Source organism: Doryrhamphus excisus, chromosome 1, assembly GCF_030265055.1.
Source record: "Doryrhamphus excisus isolate RoL2022-K1 chromosome 1, RoL_Dexc_1.0, whole genome shotgun sequence".
Classification (NCBI taxonomy): domain Eukaryota; kingdom Metazoa; phylum Chordata; class Actinopteri; order Syngnathiformes; family Syngnathidae; genus Doryrhamphus; species Doryrhamphus excisus.
In genome coordinates, this window is record NC_080466.1 from 2,452,782 (window position 1) to 2,476,363 (window position 23,582).

Here is a 23,582-nt window from a genome sequence, read left to right on the forward strand (position 1 = left end):
AATATTGTTGTAAACGCTTACACTGCTGTAACCATACACTCACTGTTGAAAAAGCTTTATTTTAGATACAGCTCTTCTATGGGATTTAATTGTGGCCACTTAGTATACAGTCACATGTGCAGCTCAGACTGTATTCAAACTCTGCAACCACATCCTCATCAGTGAGGGGAAACCTCTGCCTAGCCCATAAAATGGGTCCACTCAGCCAATGCATTATTGAAGGAAACATTTGAATTCTCAAATTGCTTTTTTTGTTGTCTTCTTCTTTCTCTGTGGGCTTTTCCCTTCAGGGGTCACCACAGCAAATAATCTCCTCTATCCATCTCTCTCACACCAACTCCCCTCATGTCCTCCTTCACTACATTTATACCTGGCAGCTCTAAACGCAGCATCCTTCTACCGATATATTCACTATCTCTCCTCTGGACATGTCCCAACCATCTCAGTCTGGACGATAACTGACTTTATCTCCAAGGCCTCTAACATTTAATGTTGCTCTGATGTACTCCTTCCTGATCCTATCCATCCTGGTCACTCCCAATGAGAACCTCAGCATCCTCATCTCTGCTACCTCCACTTCTGATTCCTGTCTTTTCATTAGTGGCACTGTCTCTAGACCAGGGGTGCTCATTAAGTCGATGGCGATCTACCGGTTGATCGCGGAGGTGGTACTGGTCGATCGCTGGTCGATCGCTGGTTGATCGCGGCGTGACATTAAAAAAATATCATCCCAGCATCAATGCCGTCACTTGATTGATATACAGGGCAGCCATTCAGATGACAACTGAATGTTGCCCTTCGGGCGACCAATCAAATCAAACAACGTCTCTAAGTGCAGCAGAACTTACGATGTCAGCCTATCATCCATCCCCGTTACTTGATTGACATACAGGACAACCAGTCAGATGACAACTGAATTTTGACCTTTAGGTCACCGCTCATGCGTAAACAACGATGCAAAGTGCTAAGCTAGTCGGCGAATTGCGTCAAATTTTAAGCCCTCGCTAAAGTTTATGGTCACTAAAATGAGTGAAGGAGCTGGACCAAGTAAAAAGGCAAAAACATATCACTTCCATACGGAATGGGAGGTGGACTTTTTTTTTCACAATGTCTTTTTCGAAGTGCGTTTGCCTGGCTAACCTGGCTATCAGCAGCTACTGTCCGGACTATGCATCCCTGGCTGGTTCAATTCAGTGCAAGTCATCAAAGTAAACTCAGGTAATTACAAAAAATGTTAATAGTTAATTATGTGTGTTTTGCAATATTGGCTCATTTGGTTATGTAAGGTACATCAACATACATTGTACGTACAAATAATCCTCAATACATTTGAAAATAAATAGATGTTTTGCATTTTTGTAGTGGGTAGATCATTTTGACTCGGTCATTTTAAAAGTAGCTCGCATGCTGAAAAAGTGTGAGCACCCCTGCTCTAGACCAAACAACCCGTTCCATCCGGCCTGTAGGCGCATCGTCACTTCCTTTTCACAATCTCCATATTTCTGAACTTTTGACCCCAAGTACTTAAAATTCTCCACCTTCTGTATCTCTTCTCTCTGTAACCTCACTCTTCCACTTGGGTCCCCTCTCATTCCCACACATATACTCCGTCTTCCGCTGCGGCTAATCTTCATTCCTCTCCTTTTCCAGTGCAAACCTCACTTTTCTCCACCGGTTCCATACAAATAATAATATAACGAGGGATAAACGCACTTTTGTTGAATAAACAATTGAAACGTTTGGGCATCATGCACTTCATTAAGCATTTCAGCAGCATATGCGGCGAGTAACATCTGGCGTAGAGCATTTTCAGATTAGCTTCCCTTTAGTTTATTTATGCAGTGATGAAACCCACATGCAAAGTGATTAAACAGTAACAAATTAAAAACAGAATGCGGAGGTGTGAAACGGCAATTTTTTTCTGCGCCTGACAGAGAAAAGCACCCGACGTCAAAACCGAAGATAAAGACAAAGCAACACATTTGGAATATTGCAACATCTTGTACATGGTAGCGACTTCTCAGTTCATTGTGACAGGTTGAAAGACAACTTACCAGGGACAAAAAACTGTTTAATATTAAAAAAAAAAAAGTCGATATTCATCCAAAGTGCCAGCGCATATATATGACTCTGCAATTTTGAAATTTTTTAATTTTTTTTTAGCTCTTATCTTCTTTAAATGAAGCGTCACTTGCTGTTGGAAAGTCAAAAGCCTGTCAGTTGGAATGCTTTGCTCCCTGAGAGCACAACTCGCTATGACAGCATGTCCAGTGTCATTGCTCTCTCTCCCCTGTTGCATTGCGGGCATTTTGTATCAGATCCTGTGGGTATAGCCTACAAACAGAAAGGAAGCATCTCTCCATCTGTCAAACATCTGAAACATCCATCATCGGCTTCGGCTCATGTACTGCCTCCTGTAAAATGGTGGACCATCAAGGATGCCAGCCACTCAACTACACCGGTGACGTGCACTTAGGGAAGGCGTCATGACAAAAATAATGACAAAAATTAAATAAAAATCCAAAATAACAATTTAAAAAAATATTTAAAAAATAATTAATAATTATTAAATTTTTTATAACAATTAATTAATAAAAATAAAAAATAAAAAAAATTAAACTGCAATTATATTAGAAAGGCAGGAAATGAACAAATGTAACAGTTACTGATTGTAAAAGTACCAGATGGAGGGGTAGGATTTAATAAGCGTTGCTTCTTCCTACTCCTTTTGGACATGTGGAACTGGGAACTGATTATGGGATGCATTCAATTGTAATCTGATGCATGTTCAAATGAAATTAAACCATTACCATTACCAAATACAACAACACTTACACGGCTAAGTGTTCAAATCTTGCCTACCGTCTGAATGCACACTGAGTTGGCTCAGTTGGCACCTGCCAGGTTGTGTTTGTCAACATGTCACCAACAATATTATGTTGCAGAAACATGTATTATGCATGTATTATTCCGTGACTCTTGAATGCACCACAGTTATAAGGTAAAGGAGACGCAAAAGTAAAACCTATATAGTAATCCCTTGTTTATCGCAGTTAATTGGTTCCATATCATTAATATAGTTGTTTTTTATTCTGAACTCATATGAGTACTGTTACATTTTGTGCCTACCTTTGAATGTTACCTTGCTGTGTGATGAATTTAGCATGCTTTCTCAGATGACTGTTATATTGAGGTATGACCTCCTGTGATTTACGATGGGTTTGCAACCTCGTTGTGCGTTCCCTTACGGCTCGTGATTGGTGCCTGCGAAAGAAAAAGCTACCGTTTCTGCAGTGACTCGCGAGCAGCACAGTATTCAAACCATTAGTAGTAGTTCTGAAGTAAAGTAGAACATGGCCTCACCGTTGTATAAGACGCAGGGTTCAAAGTTTAAGAAAAAAAGCCACTGGCATTTTGAAAGTATCTTTATACATACATGCATAAATGATGATGCTGCTGGTGGTGGTTTATACAGATGAATAAATATTATCAGGGCATGACAGGAAATAGTGGACAACCAGTAGATTGATATAACGTTTGCAAGCCATTTCCTGTAACGGCACAATGGTGTTACACCTTAAAATCATATTTGAATATACAGTAAACCTCGGATATATCGGACTCGGATATATCAGAAATTCGCTCACAACGGACAGATAAAAAAGAACCGATTTTTCTGTAATGCATTTCCAATAAAAATTCATTGCATATATCGGATTTTTTATAACGGATTTCGCCTATTTCGGACAAAATCTCCAGTCCCGTTCCAATGCATTTCCATGAAATTTCCCTCGCATATATATCGGATGGCCGCATCGTGGCGCTCCGATTCGCTGAATCGTGACAGGCCGCTATACGACGTCATTTGCAGCATTTGCAGCGTTGCCTGCGCGTCCAGGTACATTGGAAACATAGTCAAGGAAGTGCCTTTTTATAACGGATAAAATCCGATTTACGCATATACCGGATATAAATCCGATATATGCGTAAAACGGACATTTTCCGGTATACGCATATAACGGATTTCGCTTATATCGGACAAAACCAGTGGGAACAATTGAATCCGATATATCCGAGGTTTACTGTATTTGTAAAGCAGACTCTGCAGTCAGCCAACCACCAGGGGGCGAACGAAAGACTAGGACTTTGTTAAGAAGCGTAACTCGCAAGCGAGCGGCAGCCTCAGATTGTTCAACGGTGGAAAACATGTGAGTCGAGGAGCTAGAGCAGGGGTCACCGACTCCTTGATCACGATTGACCAGTCGATCTTTGGGATCTTTGCCAGTTGATCCTGAAAATCTTGGGAAAAAGAAATGCATTATCGCATCAGTGCCCTGCCCTCCTGGAGCGTGAACCATTTACGGTGGCACCAAACACAGTTCCCACTAAAACACAAGTACACAAGTACACACACTGATAAAATCCGATTTACGCATATACCGGATATAAATCCGATATATGCGTAAAACTGACATTTTCCGGTATACGCATATAACGGATTTCGCTTATATCGGACAAAACCAGTGGGAACAATTGAATCCGATATATCCGAGGTTTACTGTAGCATGACTTATGAATGTTGGTGTAGAAGTATTTGGACGGTGTCATAGTTGTAATAATTTGCGACAGCAAAAGGAATTAGGCAGCAAGACCCACAAAAAAAAAGAGCAAGTGAAGTTAGCTGCAGTGAAGTACTGGCTCGGAAAATTTGCTGATGTCGATGGGTGATCAAGCTGATCAAGTCAAATAGATTGTACATCATAGAGACGTCTCGGTGAAGTCTCAGTCTCAGTGAAAAAGTGGTTGCAAGGCCAAGGAGTGGGATTTGGGTCTTTTAGCAGCTCACTGTGACCGTGGAGAAAAAAGCCTGAATGGAGCGTCTGTGCAGAGTACACTGTGGCGTGTTCCCGCTGCCTCTCACTGGCAGACGTGTATCTTTTGGGAAGGACTGTGCAACGGGGGAATGGGAGCTGAGAGATGAGAGTGAGAATGATGGAAGGAGAACATTCATTCATTCATTCATTTTCTACCGCTTTTTCCTCACGAGGGTCGCGGGGGGTGCTGGAGCCTATCCCAGCTGTCTTCGGGCGTAAGGCGGGGTACACCCTGGACTGGTCGCCAGCCAATCACAGGGCACATATAGACAAACAACCATTCACACTCACATTCATACCTATGGACAATTTGGAGTCGCCAATTAACCTAGCATGTTTTTGGAATGTGGGAGGAAACCGGAGTACCCGGAGAAAACCCACGCATGCACGGGGAGAACATGCAAACTCCACACAGAGATGCCCAAGGGTGGAATTGAACCCTGGTCTCCTAGCTGTGAGGTCTGTGCGCTAACCCCTAGACCACCGTGCCACCCGGAAGGAGAACAGAGAAGAGCAATAAGAATGAAAAGAACAGTGTTGTGCTGGTGAGTGCAAATATTTGCTGTTCTGCTTGTCACGGTTGCATTTCCTGGGCCGGGTTGACTCCTGCTCCTTCTGCGTCAGTTTGATGAGGCTTCAGGCACAGAGGAGCGGTATAGAGGCCATTACGGGTCTATCACTGTGACCCTGTCTGCGAGTAAAGATCGGTTCGAAGCAAGAGAAGACATGAAGGATGAGAACTCGGAGTCAGGACGTGCGCTGAGAGCAGCTGCAGATTGTTCCCCAGCAGTGCCCATCCTGGCGCTTTTTTTTGTTTTTCCAGAAGTTACTCAGGCTGACTGCCCTCAGGGCCGGCCACTTATACGAGAAGGCACACTAACAAAGAAGAGACCAATCAGGAGGGCAGGACCTCCTTCCAGCCTCATCTGACTGAGTGACCTAGTTCAAATGTGTGTGTGTGTGTGTGTGTGTGCCCACTATGACTAATGTCAATGACTATTCTGTAATGTTCTGTTGCTCACAGACCTCGGCGGTCTCAGCTGTCACATGTCATCCGAGCCACACCGCATGTTGAAGTAACTGATGATTCGCATGGAATTTATTTGCCGACTTTGAAGATCACAGAGGAACTTGTTCGTACTTCAAAGTGATTGTTCCCGTTGGAGAGAATGGAATGAGGAAGCATCTGCTCTGGGGTCACTGAAATAGACTGAAATGGAGGTCCATGTGGGTGAGGTGGAGGCCAGAATGGAGATTTTGTTTGGTGGTCACAGTAGTGGTGTCACAAATAAAATGTTAAAAATATGCTTATTCAGCAAATTGAATGATCATTGTGTGGTGATATCACCTCGTATTTCGGTACGTGACAAAAATAAAATTAAAATTAAAAAATTAAAAAAAAAAATTTTTTTAACTTAAACTATATTAGGAAAGCAGGAAGTGAACAAATGTAACAGTTACTGATTGTAAAAGTACCGGATGCAGGGGTAGGATTTAATAAGCTTTGCTTCCTTGGGCGGCACGGCGGTCGAGTGGTTAGCGCGCAGACCTCACAGCTAGGAGACCGGGGTTCAATTCCACACTCGGCCATCTCTGTGTGGAGTTTGCATGTTCTCCCCGTGCATGCGTGGGTTTTCTCCGGGTACTCCGGTTTCCTCCCATATTCCAAAAACATGCTAGGTTAATTGGCAACTCCAAATTGTCCATAGGTATGAATGTGAGTGTGAATGGTTGTTTGTCTATATCAGGGGTCGGCAACCTTTACTATGAAAAGAGCCATTTCACCCACTTGCCCACTAAAGAAAAATAGCCTGGAGCCGCAAAACGTTGTATGTTTAAAACAACATTGGAGGGAAAAAAAAAAGACGAGTTGGAGTACTCTTGCTAGTACTGGAGATAAACTTTTGTTTTTAAATGAGCTCTAATTTATTTTTTAGAATCGTCAAATAACTCATTGATAATAATTAATAACTCAAATAACTCAAAGTATTACTCATTTCCCTTCATGTTAACCTGTCAGAGAGAACTGGATAGCATCCTGTCTGCTCATTCAGTCACCAGTCAGAACTCAGTCAGGATGCATTCATGGTCTCACACAAAGTTGGATTTTTGTAAACTCATAACAAAGACGTGCATTTTCACCACACGGGTGCTAAAAAATATTCAAGCATTGCAAAGGGAGCCGCAACAAAGAGGCTGGAGAGCCACATGCGGCTCTGGAGCCGCGGGTTGCTGACCCCTGGTCTATATGTATGGAATGGAATGGGCTTTATTGTCATTATACAAGGTGTACAACGAGATTGGCTGTGATTGGCTGGCCACCAGTCCAGGGTGTAACCCGCCTCTCGCCCGAAGACAGCTGGGATAGGCTCCAGCACCCCCCGCGACCCTCGTGAGGAAAAAGCGGTAGAAAATGAATGAATGAATGCTTCTTCCTACTCCTTTTGGACATGTGGAACTGGGAACTGATTATGGGATGCACTCAATTGTAATCTGATGCATGTTCAAATGAAATAAAACCATTACCATTACTGTAATACTACTCCATCACTGCCACTCCATCTACTCTATTTATATATCTTAATCCAACTACGTAGTCAAGACAGACGGACCCCCAACAGAGCATGGACTGATTATGAAAGTGTCACTTTTGTTATTGTCTGAATTTTAACCCCCATAATTTAGAAATATCATGCAAATACTCCGGCGGTCTAGTGGTTAGTGCGCAGACCTCACAGCTAGGAGACCAGGGTTCGGTCCCCGCCCTCGGCCATCTCTGTGTGGAGTTTGCATGTTCTCCCCGTGCATGCGTGGGTTTTCTCCGGGTACTCCGGTTTCCTCCCACATTCCAAAAACATGCTAGGTTAATTGGCCACTCCAAATTGTCCATAGGTATGAATGTGAGTGTGAATGGTTGTTTGTCTATATGTGCCCTGTGATTGGCTGGCGACCAGTCCAGGGTGTACCCCGCCTCTCGCCCGAAGACAGCTGGGATAGGCTCCAGCACCCCCCGCGACCCTCGTGAGGAAAAAGCGGTAGAAAATGAATGAATGAATGCAAATACTCAGAAGTTCATGTTGTGCGTCCAGGCAGATGTCAGCTCATTTGCATATAGTCTTCCATATAGTAGTTTTGTATGTTTGTGCACCAAAGGCAAAATGCCTTTGGTGCACAATGAGGTGTTGTGTTTGGGAAATCACGTAAGTTGCACCGTTTTCTATTATTAATTCATCGTCTTTGTGACAAAATGGCAATGCGAAATCTGTTTTTTTTTTGGTTATTGCTGCAAATCCTTCTAGTCTGACGTCACATTTTATGGGCAATCACCGACATACTGTACATCGACATGTCCTGAAGTTGTGTTCGTATTGACCAGATGACAACAGCACATCATACAGTTGCTAATCACTTCTCTCCACACCTTGGCAGGTATTTCCCCATGGGCCACCCCGTGTCTGTGCATCTCTACTTCCAGTCAGACCAGTTCCAGGGCTACCTTGTCAGGCACCATGCTACCAATCTAGCCACAAGCAAGCTGGAGACTATGGAAACCTGGGTGGCACCCAAGAAGAACTTCAAGTCAACCACTCCACCCAAAAGCACATTCAGCAGGTTGCAGTTTGCAGAGGTGAGGCCGGCATATCGTCTTGTGTGTCTTGTATTTTTTTTTTTTTGCTTCATCATTTTTGAGAGCTCCATCAATATGCAAAGCACAGTATTTAAAATTGGAACACCGATGCCTTATATCAGAGGTAGGGAACCTATGGCTCGGGAGCCAGGTAGGGCTCTTTTGATGACTGTATCTGGCTCTCAGGCATTTACCACAATAAAAATGTATGTTTGCTAACATTTTAAAGTAAACATCACAGAAATCACTGTATATATGAAATACTGTATATATTAAATAGTTGTTGATTTTTAACATATGTAAATATTAAAAATCAACAACTTTCTTATGCATTTTAATCCGTCCATCTATTTTCTACTGCAATACGGCCGACCATATCCATCTTTCCTGATGATATTTTCCAGGTCAAACACCAAAACTCGATTATTACTGGGTAATGCGGTAGTGTACCTCGGTCATTAAGATGTAAATGTAAACTTTCCTCATTTAGTCAAATAGTCACCGAGCTAAAGCTGCAGAACCAAGCCTTCTGGTGAAGATGGCCAAAAGAATGAAATATACTGAATACGGTGCAAAACCATGCAGCAGCAGAAGTTGCATTAATGGCAGCAAGTATTTGATTTATTATTAGACACTGCGCTGCTCACGAAAGTATGCTGGCCACACCCCCTTGGCGTGGGGTAGTGTGCCTGGTCTACGTAATTAGAGCCCATTATATCTAAAACTGTTGGTCTTACATAAAAATGCACACATTTTATTGCATTCAATGTTTAAAAAAATGTATATGGCTCTCACAGATACACATTTTAAAATATCTGGCCTTCATGGCTCTTGTAGCCAAAAAGGTTCCCGACCCCTGCCTTATATCCATTGCTTTTGTGACTTTGCCATCCTTGGAAGTCGGTTACCTTGAGATAAAAATGATGCGTGTAATGGCCATGTAAGGTGTAAATCGACTGATTCACTCAAGTTCATAGAACTACTTCCGTATGCTGTTTATCTGTTGATGCCATATTGAATGTCCCCTCACCTTCACAGTAGAACACGAATGTTTCACTCAGCAGCCACGGCTCAACGGTGACAATCGCAGAGTGTCATTATAGCCAACACAAAATTAGCTGAGTGAATGTAAACTGACATTTTGCTTTGGTTCGTCACTTAGCTCGCAGCGGGGGGGGGGGTCGCATCTGAAATGTCATGAAAATGTATGAATGGATCGCTTGGGTCTGTTTGCGCCTGCGGGCCTCGCTTGTGTCTACCTGGACACTCGCCTGACTCAGTTTGACCTTTCGCAGACATCTCAAAAGGGAACGCAAAGGGAGTTCAGACACCAAGTCGCCATGCAGTTCCTGCTCTCTAAGCCCACGCTTGTGTGGTGAGCGTATGAAACCGTGAGTGACAGCAAAGTGATGTGAGCGGTGGCGTTTATCTGAATGTTCAGCCTCATGGAAGCGAGCAGTGACTGTCAGTCAGTCTGTCAAACAAAACCAGAGCAGAAAGACCTTAAGTAAGACGGCGTGGCGTTGCAGTAGAGTTGGAAGAGATATGACCCTTACACAAAAGCTATATGCTGGACTTGCTAGATCAGGGGTGGGCAAACTTTTTGACTCGCGGGCCGCATTGATATAACAAAATTTCCGAGGGGGGGCAGACTATATATTTTACACGTAACAGTCCACCTGGTATTATTGTATCTGTAAAATTGTCATGCAATCTGCTATTATTATTTATTGTTTTATTTATATTTATATTTAAATATTTTAAAAATAATAAAATATTATAATAATTAAAATAAATTAAAATAATAATTATTATATTATTATTATGTAAAATATACAAATATAACAATATTATTATATATAATTAATATAATAATTAGCATTAATATAATAAATATAATAATCATAATAAGGTTGAAGTGTCATATTGAGCTCCAGAGCCGTAGTTTGGTGTAGCTGCTCTATAGGAGTCCAGAACTCAATACAAAGGGACGGCAAATAAGCATAAAAGGTCCCCTTTAATACATTGGCTGTATGTAATAAATTGCCCATAATGGAAGTGGACTAATCTAAAGTATTAACTGCAGAATGAAGGATATGTTGCACTCATACTCTGTAGGTATGCTAAAATTGTCATGCAATCTGCTATTATTTATTATTTTATATTTATATTTAAATATTTTAAAAATAATAAAATATTATAATAATTTAAATAAAATTAAAATAAAATAATGCAAATATAACAATATTATTATATATAATTAATATAATAATTAGCATTAATATAATAAATATAATAATCATAATAGTTATAATAATAATATAATAATTATTATTTTAATTTTTATTATTATTATGTGCTTGTGTCTCTTTTTTCAGGAGCACTTTGTAAACAACAGACCATGTCAAACAACGAAATTGATACAACCATCAAAAGGTTGGCTCAGGCCATGATGCCAGGTTGTATGTTGAGTTTAAATTAAATACTTTTGAAAGATTGGGCGGGCCGTATTCAAACACTTGGCGGGCCGGATGTGGCCCCCGGGCCGTAGTTTGCCTACCCCTGGGCTATACAATACCCACAATGTAATAAAAAACTATGAAAAGAGTGCATTATCTGGCATTTGGATCAAGCGATGACTAATGTAATAGCCAGGAAGTATTTTTGGCATCCTTGTATCTTGAGGCCAAGCCCGAGTAAAAGCCCATACTTTTGACCTTTACTTGGTGTGTGTCTTTTATTGCACTCAATACTCTATCGCCCCCCCTCCACAATGTATCATCGGTAACCAGGATCCATCCATCCTATCCTCAGTGCTCCAGTAGAGCCTCGGGGGAGTCCTCTGACGCCACAGAGAACTCCTGTGTTTGATTACATCCACAAAGCTGTGCAACTAATAAGGCTGTGAATGGGACCCTGGGCGGCACTGGTGCCCTGAGGTTTTAAACGTGGCCAGATGCCGACTGGTCCCGTCCATGCAGCTTACTGATCAATTGGACTTGCTTTAATTAATGGAGACGTCAAACAGTGGGTGGCAGAAAGGCAGCGAGAAAGAGGAAAGCGTCATAGAAAAGAAATTGAATAGACTTCGGGTTTGACGTCGGAGACAAGAAGCAGGAATGGAGAAGGCCTCTGGTTGGAGATACAGTAATGATCACGATACGCTCTTATTGGGAAGAAGATATTTTTGATGTACGCTCATCTGTTTAGCTGAATCGGAACTCCTGTACTTCAGTCAGTAATTTACTATCTACTCGGAGTGGTCTCAAACATGCGGCCCGCGGGCCAAATGTGGCCCGCAGGACACTACTTTGAGGCCCCCGCCTTGATATGAAAGTTTAATGTTAGTGCGGCCCGCGCAAGTTTGATATGGATGCTGTATGGTATCATGTACCCGGAAAAAATTATCAGGTTTGATTAATGTTCATGTTAAAGGTTAAATAACTGTTAATAGTTATCCTCCCTATCCGTGTGGAAGTGGTAAGTTTTGGGCTATTTAAGTTTAAAGGAAATAACTTGGAGGCTACCGTTTAGGTCGCTAGCTCTCTAGTTTGCGAGTTAGCATGTGTCTCGAGACCCTGCAGTTGCGCAATATGTTGTAAATAAAAAGAGTATAAATGTGACTATAGTCGTGTTTTGTCATGTCTACAGGGCTCTAATAATGCTTTGTTCATTTTAATCTGAAAAAGAAATAATTTGTCTACCCACCAACTATATGTGGTTTCTTAAGTTTTTATTATTTGACGTTTTATTATTATTATTATTATTATATTTATGTATTTATTACTGATTGATTGATTTTCTTTATTCTTGATTTGTTTATTTATTTTTCATCTTACTTTGTGTAGAAAAATAAAAAGTAAGATATTTGAGAACAGTGGAATGTTTTATCAGAGCTTTTCTTGTAGAAAATTGGAACCAAGGCGAAGTTTTTTAATTTTTTTTGTTTTTAATAAATGCATTTTTTTTTTTTTTTTGGAAACCTGATGCGGCCCAGTCTCATCCAGACCCTAGCTCCAGTGGCCCCCAAGTAAATTGAGTTTGAGACCCCTGGCTTAAGATGAAGTCAGATCAGAATTAGTTGAGCAAAAGTGTCTTCTAAGTATAGCCATAAGCGCCACAAGGTCATAAGCTTCTGACCTGGTGAGCAAATGTGTGTATGTCCTAAGCCCAAGCTTAGTGGGTTACAGGCACCAAGGGACAGGTTGTGTGTGGAGGTCATCTTAAGCTATAGGCCCAAGCTGAAATGGGCCACAAGTTAATCCCTGTTTGACCCACTTTCATTCTGAAGAAAGAGTGTATTGGTTCTACCTGCACACGTAGTCTGGGACACCGGTAGTTCGTTATGAGGGACCGTGACAACATTCAGTCCTAAAGTTACATCACTTGGGTGAAAAGTAGATTGTTCTGTTCCTGACCTACAAGAAAGTGAACTGAAATAGCGTATCATGTGAAGGTCTTGTTGAAGTGTAGACAAACAACCATTCACACTCACATTCATACCTATTTAGAGTGGCCAATTAACCTAGCATGTTTTTGGAATGTGGGAGGAAACCGGAGTACCCGGAGAAAACCCATGCATGCACAGGGAGAACATGCACAGAGATGGCCACACAGAGATGGCCGAGGGTGGAATTGAACCCTGGTCTCCTAGCTGTGAGGTCTGCGCGCTAACCACTCCACCGCTGTGCCGCTCACTTACAATACAATACACTTACAATATCTATTTATATATATATACATATACATACACACACATAACACCTCATTACTACACATGTCTGAAAAGGAGCAGGAAGAAGCAAAGCTTATTAAATCCTACCCCTTCTCCTCGCCATAGCAGTTTCCAATTTCAATAAGTGATTTTTCCACACATATAATCACAGAATCTTAGAGTGGGAACATCGACATTGTCGATGCACACCACCTACCCCGCCAGCCAACCCACCTTGGCCCCGACCCCCCTGTCCCCTGAGTGCACCCACCGAGTGCCCGGCACCCCAGCAGTCCCCGCACACCCCTCTGCCCTCCAATAAGAAGCCATTTTGTCTGGACCCACAAGTATGTGTGATTTATCATTGGCTCAAAGGCTGTAACAGTAAAAAAAAAATAAATAAAATTAAAAAAAATACATAAAGCAAAACTTTGATATCTATTATGTGAGGAAACTCGTTATCAATATTACGTTGGTTTGTCATCACTTCTGGTCAAGAGTAAAAAAAAACTGACCGAATTTCTTGTCTATACGGAAACACGAACCAGCATTTTTGACGTATGTCCAGCTTCCCAGCATGCTTTGCGGCACTGCTTGGTAGTGGTCCATGTAGCATTCACATAACCACCCCTAAAATCATCTGACTGGTCCCCAGCCCAGGCTGAAATGAGTTTCCTCCGTGGGGTAGCTGGACTCACCCTAAGAGATAGAGTAGAGCCGCTTCTCCGCATCGAGAGGAGTCAGTTGAGGTGGCTCGGGCATCTAGTCCGGATGCCTCCCGGACGCCTCCCTGGTGAGGTGTTCCGGGCATGCCCAGCCGGGAAAAGGCCCCGGGGCAGACCTAGGACACGCTGGAGGGACTATGTCTCACAGCTGGCCTGGGAACGCCTTGGTGTCCTCCCTGTGGAGCTGGAGGAGGTGGCCGGGGACCGGGAAGTCTGGGCTTCCCTTCTAAGACTGCTGCCCCCGCGACCCGGACCCGGATAAGCGGAGGAAAATGGATGGATGGATGGATGGTCCCCAGTACATCACAGCGATAGTCCTCATTTCCCTCATGGTCTTTGGTTGAGTGCCAGTTGAGAGAATCTTGGATGTACTAATGAGCTGCAGAGGTGGCGGACAAGAGCTGATTAGCAATTTAAAGACGCGAGAATCAAGGTCCAAGGGCCGAGGAATGGCAGAGATCAGTCTCATAATTGAGATGAAAGTGAGCGGTCTTGTACGGAAAAGACACGTGATGGAGTCTATATTTATAATGTACATGGTATTCTTAACTCTCCAAGGATGTTATGCAGAGTCGGTTCCAGTCAGACATTGATCATCCGGCGAGGGGTGAGGCTGTGTTAATCAGCTACTATTGTAAGGATGAGCGCTCCTCAAAGAAGTAGTCCTTCTCACGTTTCTACCAACACCCTTTTTACTCTCGATCAGCTTTTCATTCCCCTCCCCCATCAATAGCGATCTCATTAGCATCTCTTTTTCATTCATTCATTCATTTTCTACCGCTTATTCCTCACGAGGGTCGCGGGGGGTGCTGGAGCCTATCCCAGCTGTCTTCGGGCGAGAGGCGGGGTACACCCTGGACTGGTCGCCAGCCAATCACAGGGCACATATAGACAAACAACCATTCACACTCGCATTCATACCTATGGACAATTTGGAGTGTCTAGCATGTTTTTGGAAACCGGAGTACCCGGAGAAAACCCACGCCTGCACGGGGAGAACATGCAAACTCCACACAGAGATGGCCGAGGGCGGGGACCGAACCCTGGTCTCCTAGCTGTGAGGTCTGCGCACTAACCACCAGACCGCCGTGGCATCTCTTTTTGCATACAGAAAAAAATTTCGATGAGATGTTTTGCTATATTTTCCATATAAGTCACCAGTGGAATATCAATGTTTAAATACGCTGCCTTACCTTTTTCTCTCCAAAGGCTGTCATCCCTGCGTCGGAATATAATCACTCCTGCATTTGCACATTGTCCAATGTTGCCACATTCTGTTTTTGGTATTTGTGTCATTCTTCATTGCTTTCAACAGCTACTGTATATGTTCAGCGACTTTGTGCGGAGAGTTAATTAACGTGCATTCCTACCAGCAACTGTGGACAAACAAACTCCCAACACAAGAAAAGAAAGGACTCGTCAGCGTCGGTATACAACATTGTGTATACGAGCCGTGTGCAGGCTTGGGTTGTTTGATGAAAAATGCATGCTGAAGATTATTTCCCATGATAATTCAGCCTGGGTATTGCTTATCTTAATAGTACGCTGAAATGGCGATGCAGTCTGTTGCAGCCTTCTGTTCACTAGCGGGAATTCATGCATCCTCATCTCTTACAGTTGTCTCTCCTCTTTCCAATTCTTTTATACTATCAGATCGGCACAGAGTGGGATGCCAAAGAACGGATGTTCCGGAATTTCGGCGGCCTCATGGGTCCCATGGATGAGACGGTGGGCATGCAGAAGTGGACAAAAGGGCCTAACGTTACAGTCACGGTCGTGTGGATCGACCCCACCAACGTCATCGCGGCCACTTATGACATTCTCATCGACGCCACCGCTGAATTCACACACTACAGACCGCCACTCAACCAGCCTCTACGTCCTGGGATTTGGAGCGTCCGAATCCTGCACCACTGGAGCCCCGTGGCTGAGATGCGCTTCCTTATTGCCCCTTTGGCTTATAATAAGCACCAGCCTATAAGACAAGGTGAGAGAGCACATTTTCTACAAGTAGTACAGTCCAGTTTAGTTATTGTTATTTGTTATTTAAATGATACAATGACACTGTTGTCATGGTGACGTGAACCAAACTACAGCAGATCCTTGCTATTTGTGAGGGTAACATTACGACACAACACACGAATAGCAGAATAATACAAGTGGTTGAGACGCCAGGTAGATACTATCTTCAAGTGTCATATGATTACCGTGAGTTTCAAAGAGCCTCTTTTGAAAATGATACGTTTGGGTGTAATGGTGTGAAAGCTGCTTTTGTACCTTTTAATGCAGGGGTGTCCAAAATTGGATCCAAGGCCAATTTGGTATTTTGATATATGCAAAAAAACAAGAAGCAGTGTAAGTGAAAAGGTATACAATTAGTACAAACATCAGTCTTTGCTGGGTTTTTTGTCATTTTTGTGTTTTAATAATCCAAACATTTCAACTTTCTTTTTAAAGAATCTTTGTAAATTATATTATGACTTTATTCCCATAATATTATAAATTTTATGGGAATTTAATTTATTTTTTTATTTTAAATTAAATTTTCCCAAAATTACTTTTTATTTATTTTATAATATTACAACATTTATAATATTAACATTTAAAACGTAACATATTGTTAATTTAATATATTAACTCTATGCTACTAAAATTACATAATTTTTCCTCAAAATATTGCGACTTTTTTTTGTCTTAATATTTTGACTTTATTCTCTTAAATGTACATTTTTTTCTGTTTTCTGTTCAGTTTTTTTGTTGTTGTTTTGTTTTTGCAATTATGTCTTTATTCCCATAATATTTTCACTTTATTCTTGTAACATAACTTTTCCGCAACTGGATTTTTCAAAAATTACTACTTTATAGTAGTTTTGTTTGTTTCTCATAATATTGTGAATTAAAAAAAAAAATACATATTTTTTTCTTTAATATTTCAACTGTTTTTCCCCCATGATATTATGTTGTTATTCTCCTAAAATTATGACCTCATTTGATTACAACTATTCTCCCAATAGTTTCTGTTGTTTTTGTTTGTTTTTGGTTTTACTCGTTGACAATGTACCGCAAGGTGTCACGGGCCACCCACAAATGGCTTTTGGGCCGCTCTTTGAACACCCCTGCTTTAAATCTAATTGAATGTTTTCCCTTTCTAAAGAGCGTTACATCATCCACCCGCGATGATTACAGTATTACACAACATTATGACCACTTGCATAATTGAATGACATCGTTGCAGCTAATTTGACATCCAACAATTAATAATAATTAATAACCAACTATTCTACTTCGTTACTTATGCTGTATATGTATTATATTAGTGGAAAACACATTGGTTAAGACTGTAACATTTTGTCATTAATCGCCTGTGTTGCACCACATCAAAAAGATAGATAAGATGTTATGATGATACCCTTTCTGGACTTGAGGAGACATTATGTTTTCACGAAGTCAGCCATGATCCTCATCAGCCAATGAGCATCTCAAACAGCACACAGTAAACTTGACTGTTTAGCAACAGCATTTGGGCGTTCATAAACAATAACACAATGAAGTCAGTTTGCCACTATGGATAAAAGGCGACGCTGCGCTGTTGCGGTATTTAAGCAGCCGCTCGGAGAATCACGAGAGAGATGGGATGCGAGCTTCTTATCATCCTGCGTTAAATAATCGCACTAAGCTAAGGATCACGAGGCACAACAAACCGAGCCTCTGTTTTGTCGCTGCAGCGCTAAATATTAAAAACCTTAAAACAACACCTTGAAATAATAAGCATGTATTACATTACATTGGCTTGTTGTAAGTGCAAGGCTATGGCTGTCATCACATTGAGGTCTGCTTCATATTGTGTTAATGCTACACGTGTGCAGTGTTTGAATTAGTTTCCCACAGGACTCTAATCTATCTGTGGTGCCTGGTAGCAAGACGCCATAGCATCATCATTTGGGTTGTCAATTCATTGGGTGATTAATCTTGTGTTACTTGTAGTTAACTCAAAATTAATCACAATTAATCACAACTAGAAAATAGGTATTTCTATAATAAGTCTACCTTTATAAGATCATTGTAAAGTTTCCTATCAATATGAGATTTTATGCAATTTTTTTGTTTCCATCCATCCATCCATCCATTTTCTGTACTGCTTGGCCTCACTAGGATTGTAGGTATGCTGGAGCCTATCCCAGCTGTCTTTCGGTAAAAGGCGGGGTACACCCTGGACTGGTGGCCAGCCAATCACAGGGCACATATAGACAAACAACCATTCACACTCACATTCATACCTATGGACAATTTGGAGTCGCTAATTAACCTAGCATGTTTTTGGAACGTGGGAGGAAACCGGAGTACCCGGAGAAAACGCACACACAGGGAGAACATGCAAACTCCACATATTCCCGATGCCCGAGACGAGATTCAAACCCGATCTCCTGACTGTGTGGCCTACATGCTAACCACTTTGTCCACCATGCGGCCCAATTTTTTTTGTTTATTAAACATAATTAAACAGCTCAACACAAAATGGACCTCGATGTATAAAAAACAAACACAGTGTATAACAAGTAGACATTGGTAAAGTAAACTGTCCATCACTTAAATATTTTTTTTTATATAATTGTGATTGACATTACAAATAAATGTTTGCAAACTATGTGAAATGAAAACAGCGTGTAAATAAATGCAAAAAATAAAGTGCTTTACAGAATTAAGACCACGCCCGTACACTGTAGTGCAGTCATGCTACAGTTTATACTTTAGCTCTTACACACATAAAACCCTCTTTTACGCACACTTTTCTTAGTCTTGCTACTTCCACAATGCAACGTTTATTCTGTCATCTTTGACAAACACTAATAAAACGCAAATAAAAAAAACAATGCTTATAAACTCCCTAAAGCCTTTACTGCCATCTCATTGAGGGCCGTGTGTTGAGTCACATTGACACGATCCCCAAAAATAGCTGTCCTCGGCTATGCCTGCCAGTTTCTAGCAGCTCGTAACCCAGGTTTTAGCTCACATTTCAAAGCAAGAGATGGCTGGCATCTAAGTTGGGACCCTGGTATGCCAAGGTACCACTGACAATTAAAAAAATACCCGCAGTGCCTTCTTTTTTCTCTTTGGCATTTGAGACTTTACTTAGACAGTCGATACGAATAGCGGTGTTCATGTCTAGATTAACTTTTTTGTCCATTTCTGCTCAATATTTGTTCCGGTTAATAACTTTCACTGTGTTACTTCAAACTACGATGTCAGACAGGAATTAGCGCGTTATCTTTGACTTCTTACACATCAACAGTGTAAAGCAGGGGTCTCAAACTCAATTTACCTGGGGGCCACTGCAGCTAGGGTCTGGGCAAGGCTGGGCCGCATCAGGTTTTCCAAAAAAAACAAAAACGCATTTATTAAAAACAGAAAAATATACAAACTTTTTCAGTGCTTTGGTTCCAATTTTCTACAATAAAATCTCTGATAAAACATTCCACTGTTCTCAAATATCTTAATTTTTATTTTTCTACACAAAATAAGATGAAAAATAAATAAACAAATCAAGAATAAAGAAAATCAATCAGTAATAAATAAATATAATAATAATAATAAAACGGCAAATAATAAAAACTTAAGAAACCACATATAGTTGGTGGGTAGACAAATTATTTTTTTCAGATTAAAATGAACAAAGCATTATTAGAGCCCTGTAGACATGACAAAACACGACTATAGTCACATTTATACTTTTATTTATTTACAACATATTGCGCAACTGCAGGGTCTCGAGACACATGCTAACTCGCAAACTGGAGAGCTAGCGACCTAAACGGTAGCCTTCAAGTTATTTCCTTTAAACTTAAATAGCCAAAAACTTACCACTTCCACACGGATAGGGAGGATAACTATTAACAGTTATTTAACCTTTAACATGAACATTAATCAAACGTAATAATTTTTTCTGGGTACATGATACCATACAGCATCCATATCAAACTTGCGAGGGCCGCACTAACATTAAACTTTCATATCAAGGCGGGGGCCTCAAAGTAGTGTCCTGCGGGCCACATTTGGCCCGCTGGCCGCATGTTTGAGACCCCTGGTGTAAAGGTTTAATACCCTGAGAACAAATGACTCATTTCAATGTGGGATCAGGATGTATGTAGGTCTGTTTTTTGTTTTGTGATTTTTCTGCCGGTTTCACGATGCGCTTTAAAGAAGCTTTATTACATCCGCACGCTGGTAATTTACCGCCATGTCTGGCATCCTCTTGCACACGGTGCCAGTAAAAGTTAACAACATGACCCTCTACCTGCTCTGGCAGCAGAAAGCACACACACACGCAAACACACACACGGTCACACGACTACATAAACTCCTTCATGCACCGTGGCGGCGTGGACATCTCGTCAGGTGGAGCACCTCCATGTCTGACTGCGTTTTTTTTTTTTTTTTGCCCGATAGCACATGAAAAGCGCTGATGTCTGCTCGCATGCGGCTGTGAGAGTGTTTGTGTTCCACTGGCATGCTTAAAAGGGATGGGCAGCGCCCCAGTTAGAGGACCAGTGAGGAATTTACAGCTTGACTGGAGCTCAGGGTGGGGAAGGTGATTTAAGGAGAAATTGTGTCTGACTACTGAAGAAAAGAAGGAGGCCCCCTCTGGACGTTTTTTCTTAATAATGGTGCCAGGCAAGAAAAAAAGAGTTAATTAGGGAACGGTTTCATGTCATAAGGAGCAAATGCTTTGTGGGAACAGACACCTGAACTGATCACCTGCCTCCATCCCTTTTTTACCAGATGACACACTGAAGCTCCACAACGGTCCGGCGAAGAACAGCTACATGGAGCAGAGTTTCCACGGCCTCAATCCCGTGCTAAACATCCCCATCAGTCTGGGCTACGTGGAACAAGCCAAGAGGAACGCGGCTCTGAGCGGCCCGGAGCTGGAGCGCTGGCTCGACAGCCTCGTGGGCGAACTGTGGGAGGCGGCGGACATCTGCGCCGTCGGCCCGACCGCCTGCCCCGTCATGCAAGCCTGCTCCAAAAACCCTTGGAGCTCCCTGAGCCCCGACCCCAAATCCCAAGTGGGATCACCGCGTGCTGACGGGCGCATCAGGTAGCAGCGAGGCCTCCAGCTGGACGGGAGGCCGCAGCACATAAAATTCACTGTTGAGTTTTTTATTTATTTATACGCTTTGTTGCAGTTCTTCTGTCTCAGGAGACGTAGGGAACATAAAAAGCTGATCAATGTTGGCAAGATCCAGGATCCTTTTCGGGGACTAAATGTATTTATTTTTCTTCTCATAAGAGTTTTACTGTGATCAAATCCGGCAATTTTTGGCGCATTTATGTTGCTGCTCAATGAATTCTTAAGTGGCTAATGATGACATCCCAAAAAAAAAAAAAAGACGCCTGGTATCCAATTTACTGATGTGCCTCCCGAGGATTGTGTCGGCATCAACAGCACCGTCTGACAGAAAGGTTTATTTTGATATGAATCCAAGAAGAGACAAAATTCCCTGCCTTTCAGAATTTTCAGAAAGAAACATTTTATCTCTCGAGGAAGCCAATTATTTAAAAACACCGAGAAAATACGTCACAGCATCACACTTGTTTGAGTTGTGTGCCTGATGAGAAACCGCTGTGGCTGCATTCACTTACAGAGACCAATAAAAAAAAAAAGCCTTGTAGATTCAATCCAAACTATCGGAATTTAACAGAAACAATTGAGGGTACTTCATTTGTGAGAAATTGTATAGTAGCATTTTAGGATCGAAGAGGTCGTTTTCTTTAAAGTCGGCTTGCTTTTCTTTACCAGCCTGCCTCAAACTTGAATCAGAATTATTCCAAGCTGACCTTAAAAAGTTGAAAACTTTCTTCCGCTCATGTCAGTGACACTTTACGTTGTACAGTATTTTACAAAAAAAAAAAAGTCTCCAAATTGTGTGACTGAGGAGTCCATGAGTCGCTATTTATTTAAGTTTATATGAATACTAATATTTTTAGTCAATGACTAAATAACTGCAACGCTGCCTTGGCAGCATGATAAGTATTTTTTTTTTTTTTAAAGAAAGCTGCCTTTATTTACAAAGGCCAACACCCCTGAACGTATACTGTACCTTTTCACAGTCTGCACCTGCGTGTCAGTCAGTGTTGTTTATGTGAATAGCGTAATACCCTATTTTCTGGACTATAAGTTGTTCCGGAGTATAAGTCGCATTGTCAAAAAATACATCATCATACATACATCACTATGTAAGTCACATTTTTAATCTGGAAAAACAAGTTATTTTAACATAAAAAGCAACTTCACCGAGCTCCGGATCTCATGCCACATCACGAAATCATATACAGTAGTTGTCACAAGCCTAGAGCACCCTCTTGTGGCTGTTGATGGTAATTCTTCGAATCACTTTTTTGTTCATGTCAGTCAGAATGATTTAACATTTTTTTAAAAATGCTAAACTATATAGTATGTATATATATTAGGGCTGGCAATCGATTAAAATATTTGATTGTGATTAATCGCGTTCTTGTCCATAGTTAACTCGAGGGTCAAACAGGAGGAAGGCACGTTAATCGCGTGTCAAAAAGGAAACTTCTATTAATGTGTTAACTTTGACAGCCCTAATATATATATATATATATATATATATATATATATATATATATATATATATATATATATATATATATATATATATATATATATATATATATATACGTAGTATATATAAATGTTACACTCATGTGTGTAACATTTATTTTCATATTTTCTTTCAAGCCAAACAAAACCATTATGCTTGTTTTACCAGAACATTAAGACAATGCTGGTATTGCACAATGTATTTATTTATTTCACAATGTATTTATTCCTAGTTTTCTCACATTATTAACTGAAAACCCGAATGAAAAGCAGGTTTGCCCGCCTCTGCTGGGCCCCTCCAGGAGCATCCGTTGCGTTCTGAACCCCATCGGCATCCGTGAGTAGAGACAAAAAAGGCCGGCACTCGTTCTTCAGCTTGGCACCACCGCTGATATCAATGCGAATAACGTGCCTTTAATAACGAGCATGGCGCACACGCTCATCACGACCGTTTTTCTGGAGTCAGGAGTATTTGGAAAGGGAAAAACGCATCACACGTCTTCTGTAGCCTGACACAGCCCTGCACACAACAAAAGTTCCTCCTGCACTAAAAGTGCTCCATGAGATGGTACTCATCCCGCTGGTTGGGACCGGGGCTTTTTCCACGGACCGATGGATGATCATATGATCATGTGAGCCTTATGCGACTTATAGTCCGGAAAATATGTTACTTGTGTTGCTTTGCTAACAAAAAGCAACTCTAAGGTGTGAGGTCGTAGCTGCCTAAGCTACCTCAGCAAAACAGACCTTCAACATTAGAATGCCAACAAGCTGTTGGGTGTTTCCTGCTTCCTGTGAAGCAGAGCGGTCGTGGTCTTCATGCTGTGACAATGATGTATACAAATTCCCGTGGGTTATTACTGTATTACTGTGTCCTCAGATGCATATTTAGATCGGGTCTTTGGAAAATATATCTACGTTTTAAAACTACTTTAAATCGCTGACGAGCTCATCAACGTGCGAACACTTTCTCGGTCCTGCTTTTTGTTTGAAAACAATAACAATCAACTGAAGC

The 23,582-nt window shown here is 41.4% G+C and overlaps 1 protein-coding gene across 1 annotated transcript in view; it reads left to right on the top strand.

Moving 5' to 3' along the window:
• Positions 1-22,543, top strand: part of xylt1 (xylosyltransferase I) — a 118,638-nt gene extending 96,095 nt beyond the window's left edge. The window contains exons 9-11 of the mRNA XM_058067151.1: positions 8,304-8,502; positions 15,595-15,928; positions 20,719-22,543. Of these exons, the coding sequence (XP_057923134.1) occupies positions 8,304-8,502; positions 15,595-15,928; positions 20,719-21,041 (856 nt within the window). The 3' untranslated portion in view covers positions 21,042-22,543. The remainder of the gene's footprint in view (positions 1-8,303; positions 8,503-15,594; positions 15,929-20,718) is intronic.
• Positions 22,544-23,582: the final 1,039 nt, after the last annotated feature.